Source organism: Aulonocara sp. 'chitande type north' Nkhata Bay, linkage group LG5, assembly GCF_057382095.1.
Source record: "Aulonocara sp. 'chitande type north' Nkhata Bay isolate Kocher_YH1m ecotype deep benthic linkage group LG5, A_spYH_male_GT1.1, whole genome shotgun sequence".
In the NCBI taxonomy this organism is placed as follows: Eukaryota; Metazoa; Chordata; class Actinopteri; order Cichliformes; family Cichlidae; genus Aulonocara; species Aulonocara sp. 'chitande type north' Nkhata Bay.
The window spans coordinates 8,420,425-8,437,005 of NC_141348.1; the positions used below are offsets into that span (position 1 = coordinate 8,420,425).

The window sequence follows — 16,581 nt, forward strand, 5'->3', positions numbered from 1 at the left end:
AATGAGGGAGGGGCTAATAATCGGCTCAGTCATTTTTAATGATCGTTGAAAGCCCAGATCGTAATCGTGATTAAAATTCGATTAATTGAGCAGCCCTAGCCCCTGGTCATTTTTTAGCTGCACAGTCAGGGTTAGAAATAACAGGAAACATGGCTAACCAACACAGGGGTAGAAAGTTGTGCCAGGACATGATGATAAGCTGAGAAATACACCAGTTAAGTTCGACGCATTTGTTTATGTAGTTTCATATAAATTTAATGAAATAAAAAAATATAAGCAACTGTCTGAGTACAGTCAGGTTTATCGTGTCTCTCTAAGCTTGATATTACAGCTTTTGGTAGGGGGAAGATTCATAAAAAATGTATAGAGTTTATCTGCGGTGTTAGAATTATATTGGCAGTTGTCATTTGTACAAATACTGTCACATGCGTATTCTATTCAATTCAATTCAACTTTGTTTGTACAGCGCCAAATCACAACAAGGTGCTTTATATTGTAAGGTAGACCTCACAATAACACATACATAGAGAAACCCAACAATCATATGACCCCTTATGAGCAAGGACTTTGGCGACAGTGGGAAGGAAAAACTCCCGTTTAACAGGAAGAAACCTCCAGCAGAAACAGGCTCAGAGAGGGGCGGGGCCATCTGCTGCGACTGGTTGGGGAGAGAGGAGGAACATTTAACCCTTCCAAGATGACGTTACACCTTTTCTGACAGCTGGAATGATCATCTGTTTACAACATCACAGCAGTCATAAGGAATTCCTTCCCTGTAGCTGCCATGCTATGAAATATCCAAGGTGGCTCAGGTGCACAGGAATTTGGCCTTTCAAAACAGAAATCTTCAGTCTTACAGTTGCACTGTACCACAAACTCCACCCTGCTGCCACACAGGCAGTTTCACCCTCAGTGGGGAAGTTCATGAGTTTTGATAACAAACCTGGCACCGAATGCACTGCTGTCACATTTGGGGCCAAAAGTCCGTTTAGCTTAGATTAAATTCTTCTTTGTTGAGGATTCTTAACTCTTTGCTTTGTTCCTTGATAATTCACGGTCACGATTCCCAAGCATGTCTTTCATCCAGTCTTCCTTCTCTCTCCCCAACAGGTCGTGGCAGATGGCCCCGCCCCTCCCTGAGCCTGGTTTTGCTGGAGGTGTCTTCCTGTTAAAAGGGAGCCAAAGTGCTTGCTCATAGGGGGTCATATGATTGTTCAGTTTTTCTCTGTATGTATTATTGTAGGTCTACCTTACAATATAAAGCACCTTGGGGTCATTGTTGATGTGATTTGGTGCTGTATAAATAAAACTGAACTGAACTGAAAATTGAACAATTCAACATAGCAACTAGCTGGCTAATGTTGTTGCTAGCAAGATATGATCTGAAGCCAGAATTTGTTTTGCTCTCATTTTGTGTTGGAGTCCGTGTTGTGTCAATTTCCAGACTGGTACTGGTCACCATGGGCACTGACAGTTGAAGAGAGGCATCCGCAGTCTCTTAGAGGGGACCCAGAGTGTCACCAAAAGTCTCCCCTTTTCTAGAGCATGACAGTCAGATACATCCAGACAGTGCCAGTAAAGGGCATTTAATTAATCATGTTTGAGAAGATTCAGGAATCCAGGCTTCACTAGTATCTTATCTAAGATCAGCTGGGAAAACGCCTGTTAAAAGTATGGCTAGATGTTATCACTGGTTCCCTTACATGAAGGCTTCTCATTGACATGTATGTAAATAGAATGAAAGACTTTAACTAATGTTACATATAACAGTCATTCATCATCAATTGATCAGTATTAACTGTAAAGACATTTCCATTATATTTCATTTGAATCATGAGCTTTGCTCCTGTGTCTGTAAAACATCCATCCATCCTTCCGCTTATCCTTTTCAGGGTCGCGGGGGGCGCTGGAGCCTATCCCAGCTGTCATAGGGCGAGAGGCAGGGTACACCCTGGACAGGTCGCCAGTCTGTCGCAGGGCCAACACACAGGGACAAACAACCATTCACACTCACATTCACACCTAGTGACAATTTGGATTATCCAATTAACCTATCCCCACAAGCTGCATGTCTTTGGACGGTGGGAGGAAGCCGGAGTACCCGGAGGGAACCCACGCAAACACGGGGAGAACATGCAAACTCCACACAGAAAGACCCCGGCCTGATGGTGGAATTGAACTCAGGACCTTCTTGCTGTGCAGCAACAGTGCTAACCACCGTGCCACCGTGCTGCCGTTCTGTAAAACAGAAATTAAAATTTTTAGTTACTGGTTTATTTATTTAAAATGACACTAATGGTGATAAAAAGGTTATATGGCACTGGCAGCCATGCTGGACTCTCCACTCTGCTCAAACATTCCTGTTTCACTACTAGAGATGGGCAGTAACGCGTTATTGTAATCTGATTACTTTTTTCAAGTAATGCATAAAGTAAGGGATTACTATTGCAAAAACGGAAATTAGATTACCGTTACTTTCCCGTAGTAACGCTGCGTTACTGCGTTACTAAAACCGTGATTTTTTTGCAGAATGTCTCACGACAGTGACGTAAGCGAGTGCGCCGTTAGTGACAACAGCTGTGTGCAGATCAACACCAGGGTAAACCTCCGCCTACCCCAGTCCTGCTTTACAGGTGAAAATAGAGCAACAGGACCGCTGAGTCTTTGACTTTATTTATTTTCTGCTGTGTTTTACTTGCATCTATTTGAAAGACTGAGTGTAAACACACAAAATATTTTATTTTATGTGCTGGAATGTGCAGAAAATAGGTTTCAATGTTAAACTCATTTATTCAACTCAGAGAATGTTGCATATAATTAAATTTTTGCTTGATGCATAAAGTTTAAAGATTAAAACTAATAAAACAAGTTTTAAAAAGAGACTTTTCCATTTGATTGCATTTTGTATGAGGGATTATGCAGAAAAAGTAGAATTGGGCTGAAAGATCTATCGCTTTATCACCTCTTCAGGTTGTAAATCGTGTTTTTAAAAAGTAAATAAGTAACTAATTACTTTTAAAAATAAGTAATCAGTAAAGTAACAGGATTACTTTTTGGGGAAGTAATCAGTAATTAGTTACTGATGACTTTTTTCAAGAAACTTGACCAACACTGTTCACTACACAGAGACATCAGAGCATCCCATAACCAAACTAACACTCAAACAAAGGCAGAGGAAAAAGAAAACAAGTATAAACCAATCACTTTCATCTTGATTAGGTACAATTAAATAACAGTCTTGGGAAGGAAGGAAGACCAAATCTTTTTTATTTATATATTTATTTGCATGGATGTGTCTTTGACATATGACTCATTCAGAGCAGCTCAAATGCCATTGCTGAGTATGCCACAAATTATTCAAGGAAAAAAAAATCATAGCAAATACCAATTTACTTTTGCTGTTATTAGTACAACTGTTGAATTGATTGGAGGAAGATAGGGTGGTGTATAAGTGGAGGACGGTGCACACAAGTGGACTACATCTTATGTAGTAGGCGCAATCTGAAAGAGGTAGGAGACTGCACGGTGGTCGCACAGGAGAATTTAACTAGGCAGCAAAGATGGTAGTCTGTAGGATCACTTCAATCATCAAGAGGAAGCGAGGGCAGAGGCTCAGGAAGGAATTGAGACGTGCTCTGGGTGGAAGGGAAGAATTACAAGCTGACTGGGAACATACAGCTGTAGTGCTGAGGGAAGCTGCCAAGCTGTTTGGTGCATCCTCTGGACAGAGGAAGTATTGGAAGGTTAGGCTTATGGCAAAGAGAGAAAATCTATCTGCTTGGCCAATCTATCAATTGGCCAGGCAGAGAGAGACTGAGATGGAAAAGATGTGCAGTGGGTTAGGATGATTAAACACAGAAATGGAAATGTGCTAGTGATTGAAGAGTCTGCTGACAAGACAGAAGACAGAAGAAATACTCCAAGGAACCGATGAATGAAGAAATCGAGAGTGAGAGGAGGATAGATGGTGGAGAGTTTTTGAATCAGGAAGTGCAGAGGATTAGTAAGGAATAAGTGAAGGCAGCTATGAAGATGATGAAGAGTGGAAAGACAGCTGGTCCAGATGACATAGCTGTGATGGTGTGTGAATTACCGGGAAACTGGTGGAAATGGTAACATGTAAGGAGTAGAGATGAGTTTAAATACCTGGGGTCAACCATACAAAGCAACGGACACGGCAAAAGAGAGGTGAGGCAGGGTAGTCTTGGTGGAAATGAGTGTCAGGGGTGATATGCGATAGAAGGGTAGCAGCAAGAGTGGAAGAGAAGGCTTACAAGGCGCCAGTGAGACCTTACTCCACCACAATAAGAGGCTGAGGTGGAGGAGGTCGCAGAATTTTAGATGTTAAGATTTAAATTCAGATTGACCAGAAAGGACAAGAAAGAGAAATGAGTACATCAGAAAGATATCTCTGAGTGAGCGGTTTGGAGAGAAAAGGTTGAGATGGTTTAGGATGTATGCAGAGGAGGTTTGTGGATGTAGTGCAGGGGGTTGGTGTGACAGAAGAGGATACCAGAGACAGGGAGAGGTGGATGCAGATGATCTGCTGTGGTGACCCCTAAAGGGATCAGCCAAAACAACTATCAATACATGTGTTGTAAACATATACTTGCTTGTGCAAAAACTAGTTGAGAAATCTGTACTGGAAACTTTAACCCTGAGAAAATCTCACAAAAACTAAAGATCCTTTGGTGCTCACATGTTCTTAACTGCTCCAGTCACGCAGGTATTCAACCAATGAGGATCAAAAGTCAAACTAATATTACTGCAGATATTATGTGATGATTGAACTGGATAAACAGAAGAGAACGGTTCGATGGATGAGTGTTTTAATACACCTCAGCAGGAAAAAGGAAAAAGACTCCTGAGGCTGACAGAAAATGAAAGGACATCTATCACTTGAGATGACTGTGAGTGCAATATCATACCACTAAAATGCTCAGGAAACTCTTCCAAAGGTTAAATCTGCATACTTTCATTCATTGCATGCCTCTGTGTAGGGATGGGTACCGGTGTCATGGCACCGGTTCTGACATAAACGGTAGTAACCAGACCGAAAAGCAGCGCACATTTCGGTGCTTTATTTCGGTGCTTTTATTCCTGAGCTGTGATACACTTCTAGCCAATCATTTTACGTTTCCGAGGATAGTAGGCGGGTCCAGGTAGAGCTACAGATTAAAAATGCCCAAAGCGAAGCGGTCAAAAGTCTGGCTGTACTTCACAGCAAAAGATGCAAACTCAGCAGCAACAAGTGCTTTAAGCTGATACTGTGATGCTGTCAAAGGAAGTAACACCTCGAATCCGATGAAACACCTGGCGACACATAGCGTTTTTTTAAAAAGCCCAGAAATGCGCCGTATTTGATAGCTTGCTGCGAGACCTCACACCGAGCACATCTACTGCGGGTGGGTTGGCTGTTATGCAACATCCCCCAAAAACACGAAGAGGAGAGTCCTGGCCCCTAGCCCTGCCAGTGTAGCAGAAATTGTATTTTTGTATTGTATTGTATCTTTATTTATTTCAGACATAATAAAACAAACAACCAAAAAACAAAAAAAACAATATATACTCGTCCACTATGAAATGATGACGGATGATGATGGCAGCAGCAGCCGCTCTTTTCTGCGTGAGTAGCTTAATGTTGTTCGTGTGTAATTTACGTTGAGTAGGCTAACCACGTTATTACATTAATGCATGTAAGGTGAACTAGCAAACATCATCATAGCTACATGCGGCTGTCTTCTTGTTTGATGGCAGATGCTCCCTTCACCCTGGCTAAAAAGGCTAAAATGACCAAAGAAAAAGTGGAAAACAGTTAAACATGAGAGGTTTAGGACAAAGTTTGTGTTTTTTTCCCATTGTTTAAGCACTGCTTCCAGCCAAGAGTGATACCATATATGCCCCATAGCTGCAGAAAAGGCTAACATTGTTATCTTTTTACAAAAAACAGCTGAACATGAGAAGTTTTTGGACCAATTTTGTGTTCTCCATTCTTTAAGCACCGGTTTGAGCACCGTTTGAGCACCGGCACCGGTATCGGATAAAACCTAAACGATACCCATCCCTACCTCTGTGTGTCTGCCACTATACCAGCGTTTTGAATATAGATTATAAATTTAATGCTCTTGATGATGTCCTAGTATTTTTTAAAGATGCCCAAACTGACAGCACTAGCATCATTTGCCTCCTACAAGCTACACTGATATACAAATCCAAAACATGGTTACTAAATAGCTTTGATATGTGGTCAAAATTGAGGTAAGATCAAAGCCTGTCTTCTGACATCCCATTTTAAAGTTTAAAGAAAATATACTGTAAAATGTAAAATTCATGAGGAAAACAGATAAACAGACTTCAGTGACTTTAGCTGGTTAGCTATGGCTAGCCCACAACCCTTTTTCCACTGAATAAAAGAGATGCTCTAGCTTCTTAACTGACTTTGTTGAACATCAACTTTACAACTGAAATTTACGTCAAAATATTAAAAACAAACAAAGAAACTTTCCCGGATAGGCTGAGTAATTAGTTTAAATGCCTTTTACAGCATTTAATTCATGATAAATGATCAAACTAGCCCCTGACTATAAATGGGCGCGCTAACTAAAGCATCTTACAGACTTTTGCATTATTGGTAATCACCAAAAGAGATTTTCCACAAGGGTTTTTAGGCCACTTTAAACCCCAACAGAATCCTAAATGTTCCAAAGTTGTTTTCTTTCAGAAAATTATCCATGAGGTTTTTTTGTGGTTTTTATTAGATCGTCCTGATCTGAACCTGTGTTGACTTTCTCTGTATTCATGCAACATCAGCACTAGGGTATTAGTGCGTCCATCAGAATCTAGATTCTATTTTATTATTCACTGACTTTACAGAGCTGTTGGATTAAATCTGTCAGCTTTTCAGGCAGCAACTTGGAAAAAGCAAGTTTAAAACTTTAAAAACATCTAAGTAAATAATGATCACGATAGTCTTTCTTTCCACCTTCTCATTCAGTTGTGCCTTCCAAAATGAAAATGCCTTGTATAATCATCATGTCAGCCAATTGTCTGTGTCCATATAAGATTAGCTACATAGTATGCAATTCTTTTTCTTGTCCTCTCAATACTCTTCAACTGCTGGACAGTGCAGCAGACTGAGGAGTCTGAGCCCCAGCATCGTCTTTCAGGCCTGAGATAGATGCAGCATGCAGGGCTGTTTTTGGACATACAAACAGAACCCAGCTGAGGAAGCAGAACAGATATCGCCCCTTTGATGAACAAACCAAAAACTGTAATGTTGTGAAATACGAACGAATGAAACAGCTGGTTTTGGCCACCTGTTGGTATTATTACACACAGAGTAAAGGACAAACACATTATACTGCTAACAGCTGATGAATATGTTGTTTCACGTATGGGCAACAAAATGCTTAAAAGTATGTATTTACCTATTTCCATAGAAACATGTTTATTTTGACGTTCCCGGGCTCAGACAGTGTCGTGTACAAAGAGAAGTTGAAAATGAACCTAAAAAAGACTTCAAAATGACACCTCGTCTAAATTGTACAAAAGTTGTTTCATTTCTTTTTTGTTATGTCATAAGTAGCACCTGTGTGCTTTTACATGCGCACTTCTTCTTTTGACTTTTAAAGCTGTAAAGTGGTTTTTTTCTTCATTCAATAATCACATTTCGTTAACTCTGTGAGCTTTGATGTAATAACTCCTTGGAACAATACGAGTGTGTGTTTGCGAATGATTTTATCCCAGAGTTTGGTAAAGCTGATCATCCCACTTTCTCTCAGGTTTTGTTTCTTCTCAAACAGTTTGACTTTGTTAGATTAGTTCGTGTCAGTCCTGCTTAACAAACTTTGACCTCCAAAACCCAAACCAAAAGGGTTTCACCTGCAGAGCTTAGGACAGGAGATGGATGGAGGAGGTGAAGTATCGGGGAACGAGGCACAAAGCTGGAAGAGGAGGAAGAGATCTTTGGTTCTCAATGGAACCGCTGAACACAAAATCTTGGATCCTTAGTTTCTTGTATTTCAATCTGGTTAAGAAAGAGAGAGAAAGAACAGAGGCAGTGTCAGGACAGCAGCATCTGAGCTGAGAAATGGAAACTGAAACATGCCATGAGAGACAGGAGAGGGTGGCAAAGCAGGTGTGTGCCAGGACTCATTCTTGTCCTGCATGCTATATACTATTTTGTACTGGCAGGGATAGACTGTGCTTGAACACTGGGGTTATATGTCAAGCACAAAATTAGGCATCATTTGCACACATTTCTATCTCATATGCAACAGTTTAGAGTGGAAATGTCTCCGTAAAATCATGCACAATTCACAGACTGCACACATCTGTTGAAACAGAAAATTCCTTCCTCACCTTCAGTGAATTTCATGTGTTTGTTATTTTGTGAAGAACACCAAGACAATGCCTCCTATATTTTCTGAATAAAATCGGATATGTATCTGAGAAGATATGATGTGAAATGCCCAACCTGTCCTGTCTCACAATGCTAAAGAATCCAAATATTCCTGGATCCAGACTTCTGGACTCTGCGTTTTGAAGCCTCAAAGTTAGTGGGGTTATTTTTGGTATATAGTTGGCACATTTAGATGATGACTGTATTCTAAAGCTTCCGGTGTAAAACACATATAACTGCTCAGACTAATAAAATACACAAATTTCACTCAGCACAACCACACAGCAGGCATTATTATTAATCGACAGCGACATTCATGAAGACCATAACCACTATCGAGCTGTTATGATGGATTAAATTATCAAGAGAGTCCAAGATTTGTATTCTTTTGTTCTTTTTTGTTTGTTTATTTGTCCCGGACTTCAGACAGTCTTCAGCATGAATGTTTTGGAGTGGGATGTACCACAGAGAAGTGTCACGCCTTGTAGTTCAAACCAGCCTGCGATCTTTCTGTGAACCAAACCGTGTAGTTTAATAAAGTTATTTAAATTGATAATATCATATCAAAAATAGCTGTTAGTGTCGAAATCTGTTGGCAGTTGAATATTTTCCCTTTAAAAGTGGAAAAATAATTATTTTGTATACAAGACCCAAATGGATCCATATGAAACCAGACGGATGTTAGAGGCTGTGACTACTGCCTGGTATTTGGCATTCAGACATTTTCTAGTATTTTCAATTCTATTCTCCTGTAGATCAGTTTTGCACGTTCATTATTTTCCTGCTGACTCCACACACATTCAGCCATAACTCACTCTTCTTTCCTCTCCTATTCTGTTTGGTGTTGTAACCTTTAAATGAGTGATGTTAAAATTCAAATGACTGTTGGAGCTTCCTTTGTTTATGTCACATGACTGCAAGTCAAAGTAGGGGAACTGTCACAAGGACTTTGACATATGAATCAGCAGGTGGTGAATAAAAGGCCAAAAACAAACAGAAACATTGTAATGTGACAGTCTTTAACGTTTTTCTTACAGATTTTGCAGCCTCATTCTGATACACTTTCAATGTAATTTTATCCTTTAGAGCTGCTATGTCTATTTGAAATGCATAAACCTTCATAGTTCTGCCATGAGATCTTAGGTCTTTATTGTTTTATTAATGTTTATTGATAACTCAATGAAAAAAATGTTTCTTTTGATGGATTAAAAGAACCGAAAACTATTGTAAATGTCACAAATACAAATGGGAGCAACTTACTGGCCTGTGAATACCAAGGTCAGATCAAGTTTAATTAAACTCAGTTAAGCAAGCAGCAGTCTGATTTGAGGCATCCATTATTTAGCCAGTCACAGCTGCCCCTGGATGAACCTCCTGTTTGTCACAAACAGGCTGGATGGGGAGGGATGGGGGTTGAGTTTGAATGTTGCTGATGAAGGCTGCCTGTGGAGAAGGATATTAATAGCTCCAGCACTTACCAGATGACTCATTCTTCAAACAAAACCGTCAAATGAAAATGATTTTTTACCCAAAGTTGGTTGGATGTTGGGTGAGATGTGGAGGTTATTGAATATTGTATTATCTGTTAGGTGCCGCGCCTCCAAGAAATACATACGTACTGGACCCAGTTACAGTGTGAGGGGATTTTTCTTGCACATTATGTTTCTTGACATTTATGTATGTTTGTAAACACTAAATTCTCTGAGCCTGGTTCTGCTGGAGGTTTCTTCCTGTTAAAAGGGAGTTTTTCTTTCCCACTGTCGCCAAAGTGCTTGCTCATAGGGGCTCATATGATTGTTGGGTTTTTCAGTGTATGTATTATTGTAGGGCCTACCTTACAATATAAAGCACCTTGAGGCGACTGTTGCTGTGATTTGGTGCTATAATAAATAAAATTCAACTGAATTGAATTAAATTCCTACTGCATCAGATATTTGACGTGGTGGGCCTCATCACAACGGTAAGTCTAATATGGTTAAAGCTGTCAAAGAACTTGGAGTGATAAGGAGGAGAGCTAAAAGAACATTACACTGCAAACACCAACATACAGCTGCTTTGCCATTTTAACTGCGGACCACCAGTCTTTTAAAGCATAGGTTCAGATTTACATTGCAATAACGTCAGTGCTCCAAAAGAAAGGACAGCACAACATAATGTATTTACACACAAAAGCGCCCCTGTTGACCATTATGAATAATGCAGCCTAACTAGTAAATAAAACCCTCACTCCAAGAAATCTGAGATGTGTAAGATTTAAATCACTTCGCACAAACCCACAAATGATTCACAGTAGAGCATAGAAAACATATCAAGTGATTAAACTGAGACCTAATATTTCATGAAAAATAGCTCATTTTGAATAAGATGGCAGCAATACTGTCACGGCTGGGTTCTCTTTTGTTTTCTTTGTTTTTCTCAGTGAATCTAAGCTTCAGTTGGAATGGTGGCTCCACCTCTGGGCAGAGTATTGTAGACTGTACTGTCTTCACTCCTGTAGTGATAATCGCTGGAATTGTCACCTGGAATACTCACTTGCCTGCAAGCCCTCTGCCACTGGTCACTTCCCTCTTGGAATTGACCTGCCTCCTAAGATACCCCTCATGTTTATGCTCACTGCCACGTAAGACTGTAGTCCACTCACTCTTGGACATAGTTCAGTACCTATTGAGCCCTCTCGTTTCACTCTGGATTCACTCTTGTCCCTTTGCAGAACTCCCATTGTTGATCCTATTAACCGTGAATTCAAGCTTCCTCTCAGTCACCTTTGCATTATTTTTTAAATGATTTTGTGCAAATAAACTTAAAAAAAAATGCAATCAGCTGGAATCCGCTCTTAACAGTCTGTAAATATCCATGGAGGTAACAAAGGAGACCAGCTGCTGGACTAGTGAGGAAACCTATTCCTGCCTGATTCTGTTTTAATGCAGTGCTGCAGAGATTTCTCCAGACTGGCTGAATCTCTTGACATTATGCACTATATATGGTGAGATATTAAATGTTTTCACAATTTGAAATTGATGAACATTATCTTGAAGTTATTGCAGTTTTTTGCTGACTTCTCTTGTCTTTGGAGAAGCTGTCTCTCCAGGGTCACGTTGTGGTCAATGGTTGTTGGACATTTGATAAGATACTTATGTGGTCATATTAAGGTACATATATTTCTACTTATTTAAGCTATGTGTTACATTTAACATAATTTTTAACTTCTTTAACAATGGACTTTTCCTAATTTTGGGATATCTTAAGTTCTTTCTGTTAAACAGAACTGAGAAAGGCTTTCTTTCCCTCTCATGGTCTTCCACTCATCCAAGCATTCATGCGTCTCATGTTTGCCATTTTTTAAACAAGATCAAATCATCTGACATTGAAAATCAACTCTCACATGTTTTAATGTTATTTTTTCCAGACTACAGGGTATCTTACTTGTTCTGTAAAGAACAGATACATAACATGAGGAATCTGTAGACAAGGCACAAGATTTGTTCATCATTAAGCATAGAACATGTAAAGAGCAAAAGGACTACGTTTTCTGAAATTCAATCTCAAAACCATCGATTATTATCGGCCAATAACTTTGCTTTTTATTAGCTTTTAAAATTGTAAATTTTGAACTAGTGTCCTTGTAATTAGTATCCGTCATCTACTACCTGGATATGATGGCTATACCAGAGGCCCTGAAAAACTGGCTGTGTTCCCCTGTGGGAAGGTAACACATTCCCAGAGTAGTCACCTCTGTTTCTTCATATAGAGTCAAATCCACCAGAGAGAGGGAATAAACCCTTTTGTCAAAAAGCAATTTATGAGGGATATGAAAATCGTCCTAATTTTATGATAAAATCATAATGAATAATTGATCATCATGATGATCATAATAATAATAATTTAAAAAAATAATTATTAACAACAACATGGCCCTGTGACAAATTGGCGACCTGACCCGGGTGTACCCGCCCTTCTCCCTACAGTAGCTGCAAACCAGCACGACCCTGAACTGGAAGAGCATAAGAGAATGGATCAGTGCCTTTGGTTTTAATTATTCAGTTATACACTGAATACTTAAGGTATGTAAAGTGCAACCCACAGCCCTCCTTGAAGCAGTAAGCCAAAAAACTAAGGACGGTCCCAGCCTTGACCAATGAGAAACATAGCTGGCGTGGGCCAGTGCTGACCAATGAGAAACATAGACTATATATATATTGCCCCCTGTGATGGCTGAGAAAGACTGCGGTAAGATCCTGTTTGACGTCCAGATGCAGGTGGACGCAGGAAGATGACCATATTTCCAAAAACTTTGAACACTTTCCTTTAACATTCAATTTGCTCTAAAAATTACTTTCACTTTGTAAATTGTATTGAGCATTTTCTTTGACAAGGAAGCTAATTAAACAGAATTAGAAAATAAGGATAAGTAAAAGTTAAGTGCAAAGTTTCTCACAAGACAGGAAAGCCATCAAGTTCTCAGCCATAACTGATCAAAGCACATGCAAGGAGAACATGCTGGAGATTAACTCGACAAAACTGCAGGGTCTTACACCATCCATTCGCAGAGGTGGACCAAGATGGAGCTAAAGGAAGGAAGGAAGCAGTTTTAATGTAACACTATGGTAACTAAAGGATCTCACTGTGCACGCATTTTGAACATTTCACATTCATGATGGTCTGCTGGTTTGTTTAGCGCTAGTAGTGATAGATTGCTATCCCATCAATGACATTGGTGCTTAAATTAAATCAACCTGACATCGCATGAACACCATTGGATACAGCTGAATCCTTGAACTTAAATCCTACTTCTTTTATTAAAAAACAAAAAAGTCATGATCTCAAAGAAAGAAGTGAAGAAAAACTCAAGGATATAAGTGTTTCATAGGCCGACGCCAATGAGCAAAACCGAGGCATAAGATGGAAAATGCAACAGTAATTTTCATAATGAACTGCATCTCTGAGTGGTCAGATGGTGGATGCACCTCGTTAAATTGTGCATCATTTGCTTTTATTTCATAAAGGACATTTCAGTATATCTTTTACTAATACCGGAAATTAGAGCATATTTCATAGCTTAAATTTAAAAAAAAAGACTTCAAAGAAGCACCGTTGATATTCACAGTACTACCTCCAGTGATTGTAATCACAGAACCTTTCCTGTGACACACCTGTCACCCATTTATGTGTGCAGAGATTTTTAAGTAGACCACACACATTGACGAATATACACAGAAGCTTGACATCCTGCATCACGCACAGTCTTCAGTGAAAGGCCTTTCCCGACTTGACGTCTTGACACATCCACTTGCAGTGGGTCCCGCTCCTTTGGGAAAACGTGCCCGGGGATGTTTTGCTCTACATGTGACCACCCACTAAATTCTTTCGCATTTCTAGCTCTGTGCTTTTTATTTTAGCCTGCATTCACTCAAGTCGATACACGAGTATACAAGAGTCTCTAAAGTGAAGGAACACCATCGCTCTCGTGAGGACAAATGCTAAATATCTGACCTGACAGCAGGTCAGCTGAAGCTCAGACTGAAAATAAATTGTTTACTGTGCCATTTTAAATTGACATAACTGGCAATTTAAAACAGACACTATTACTTGACAAATTGATCGTGACTAAATTAGCGATTAAGAAAAATGCATGGATATGCACAGGATAGTAAGTATTGAGACTCTCTGAATCATGTTGCAGATATAATTTTAAATGGATACCGTCAGTTTTCAAAAAGGGTAACAAAAGTAGCAAAAGTAGTGGCTCATCAGCAACTGCTTGCACTTTTCAGCTAATTGAAAATCTTATTGTATTGCTTTACTGGCAATACAATAAAAAAAATACTGAAATGGGATACCGAGCAGCATGTATTTCTATTCTAAATAATAACAGGATATTATTCAGACTAAATCTGAAGAGTTTAGTGTCTGTTATATTCATGATGTGATAAATACAGTAAATCAACCATGAAACCACAGACTGAAGACATGATGTACTCGTACATGTGCACTTACCCTTGACACAATGAAGTCTGTGGAAAAGAAACAAGGACAAAGGTCACACTTTGACTGATTGAAGGTTGTTGAATGAAAACATGCCTGGTAGTGGCTGTGACCTGACAGCTTTTAACAGTATTCTAACTTTATTTAGTATTAAATAATTATGTTATGAGATATCCAAATGTGACGTAATGTTTCAGTTTGTGCACTGACTGATTTTTAAAGCTCGCTGCCTGCCAGAGCTTATACAGAATTCACTTTTCAAATAATACTTGACTGTTTGCGGTTCATAAGAAGGGATCAATTACTATGTTTCTAAAAATCTTGCAACAGCCAAATACTTCATACATACATAAAGGGAGTTCTGGTCACATAGTTAAGTCACTATATCAGAAGTGCCATCACTGTCTGTGAGTGCCAATGCAGTTAATGTACTCCAGTCTGATAATCTGTTTGCTGAAGGACTTGTCAACACTCCTACTGTAATACTCAATTCAGTTCAACTCAAAATGTATTTGCACACATTGATTTAGCACCAAAACACAATGGAAATTACCACAAGGTGCTTTATATTGTGAGGTTAGGTATGTTCTCCTTGTGCCTGTATGGTTTCTACCATGAAGGCCTCCAAAGAGATGCAAGTTAGGTTCAGTGGAGACTCTAAATTTCCACAGGTGTGGGTCAGTGTAAGTGGTTGTCTGAATGTACTCTGCTGATGAAAAGCAAAAGCAGAACCAACTTTCAGACAGAAGCTTATCCCAGTTCTTGTGCACAGTTTATTTTCAAGGCTTAAATGAGAATCACACGATTACAGAGAGTGAAATATTATACAGGAAGCAATTGCTCATTCAGGTATTGCTTTAGTGCTGATAGCTGGTCACTAGCACTCTGTTGAAGATTTCCCAAGATAAGCCTCTAATGCGTTTACTGCCTCTAATGTACACTATGTTTCCAAAAGAATTGGCTTGCTTGCCTTCACATGCATATGAACTTGAGTGACATCCCATTCCTTGGCCCACCATTTGCAGATATAACATCTTCAGCTCTTCTGGGATGGCCTCTCCCTTAGAAATAAGGTGAGAAGTTCAGCCATCCAGGAGGGGCTCAGAGTAGAGCCGCTGCTGCTCCACATCGAAAGGAGCCAGTTGAGGTGATTCGGGCATCTGACAAGGATGCCTCCTGGGTGAGGTGTTCTGGGCATGTCCCACTGGGAGGAGGCCCCGGGGCAGACCCAGGACTTGCTGGAAAGATTATATCTCTCAGCTGGCCTGAAAACACCTTGCTGTTCCCCCAGACAAGCTGGAGGAGGTGGCTGGGGAGAGGGAGGTCTGGGCTTTTCTGCTTGGGCTGCTGCCTCCGCGACCCGGCCCCGGATAAGCGGAAGAAGATGGTTGGATGGATGGAAGTCTTCTGGGAAAGCTTTCTAAAAGGTTTCTAGAGTGTTTATGGGATTTTCTTTTACTGTTCTTCCAAAATCACATTTGGAAGATCAGAGGCTGATGTTTTACAAGAAGGCCTGGCTCACAGGTCTCTGCTCTAATTAATCCCATTAGGTGGAGGTCAGTACTCAGGCTGGTCAAATTCCTCGACACCAAGCTCATTCATCCATGTCTTTATGGACATTGCTCTGTGCACTGGTGTGTAGTCATGTTGTCAATCCTGGAAATGTTCCCAAAGTTGGAAATGATTATTTGGAGCATGAAATTGTCCAAAATGTCTTGGTATGCTGAAGCATTAAGAGTTCCTTTGACTGAAACTAAGGGGCCAAGCCCAACTCCTGAAAAACAACCCCACAACATAATCTCTAAATTTCACCAAACTTGGCACAGTGCAGTCAGACAAGTACTGTTCTCCTGGCTACCACCAAATCCAGATTTTCATTTGGATTGCCAGACACTTCAGAGGGCACAACTCCACTGCTGTAGAGTCAAGTGTGCTTTACACCACAGCATCTGACACTTTGCATCGTGCTTGGTAATGTAAAGCTTGGATGCAGCTGCTCAGCCACGGAAAGTTATTCCATGAAGCTCTCTAAGCGCTCCTCACTAATCTGAAGGGCACATGAAGTTTGGAGATGTGTCGCTATGGACTCTGCAAAAAGTTGGTGACCTCTGCGCACTGAGCTCCTGAGAATGACCCATTCTTCATTTGGATTGGTAAGTGAAAACTTTTGGCAATAAGGTTTTCTCCAGAAAATCTTA

General features: G+C 40.1%; 1 protein-coding gene across 4 annotated transcripts in view; it reads right to left on the bottom strand.

Annotated features, from left to right (window-relative positions):
• Positions 1-3,270: 3,270 nt before the first annotated feature.
• Positions 3,271-16,581, bottom strand: part of lhfpl4a (LHFPL tetraspan subfamily member 4a) — a 30,683-nt gene continuing 17,372 nt past the window's right edge. The window contains exons 3-5 of one of the 4 annotated variants that reach the window (XM_086291169.1): positions 14,396-14,412; positions 12,934-12,966; positions 3,271-8,026 (exon numbers count right to left, since the gene is read on the bottom strand). In XM_086291169.1, the coding sequence (XP_086147295.1) occupies positions 7,973-8,026; positions 12,934-12,966; positions 14,396-14,412 (104 nt within the window). In that variant the 3' untranslated portion in view covers positions 3,271-7,972. Of the gene's footprint in view, positions 12,967-14,395; positions 14,413-16,581 lie in introns of all 4 variants that reach the window. The other 3 variants (XM_086291170.1, XM_086291167.1, XM_086291171.1) reach the window with 3 other exon arrangements.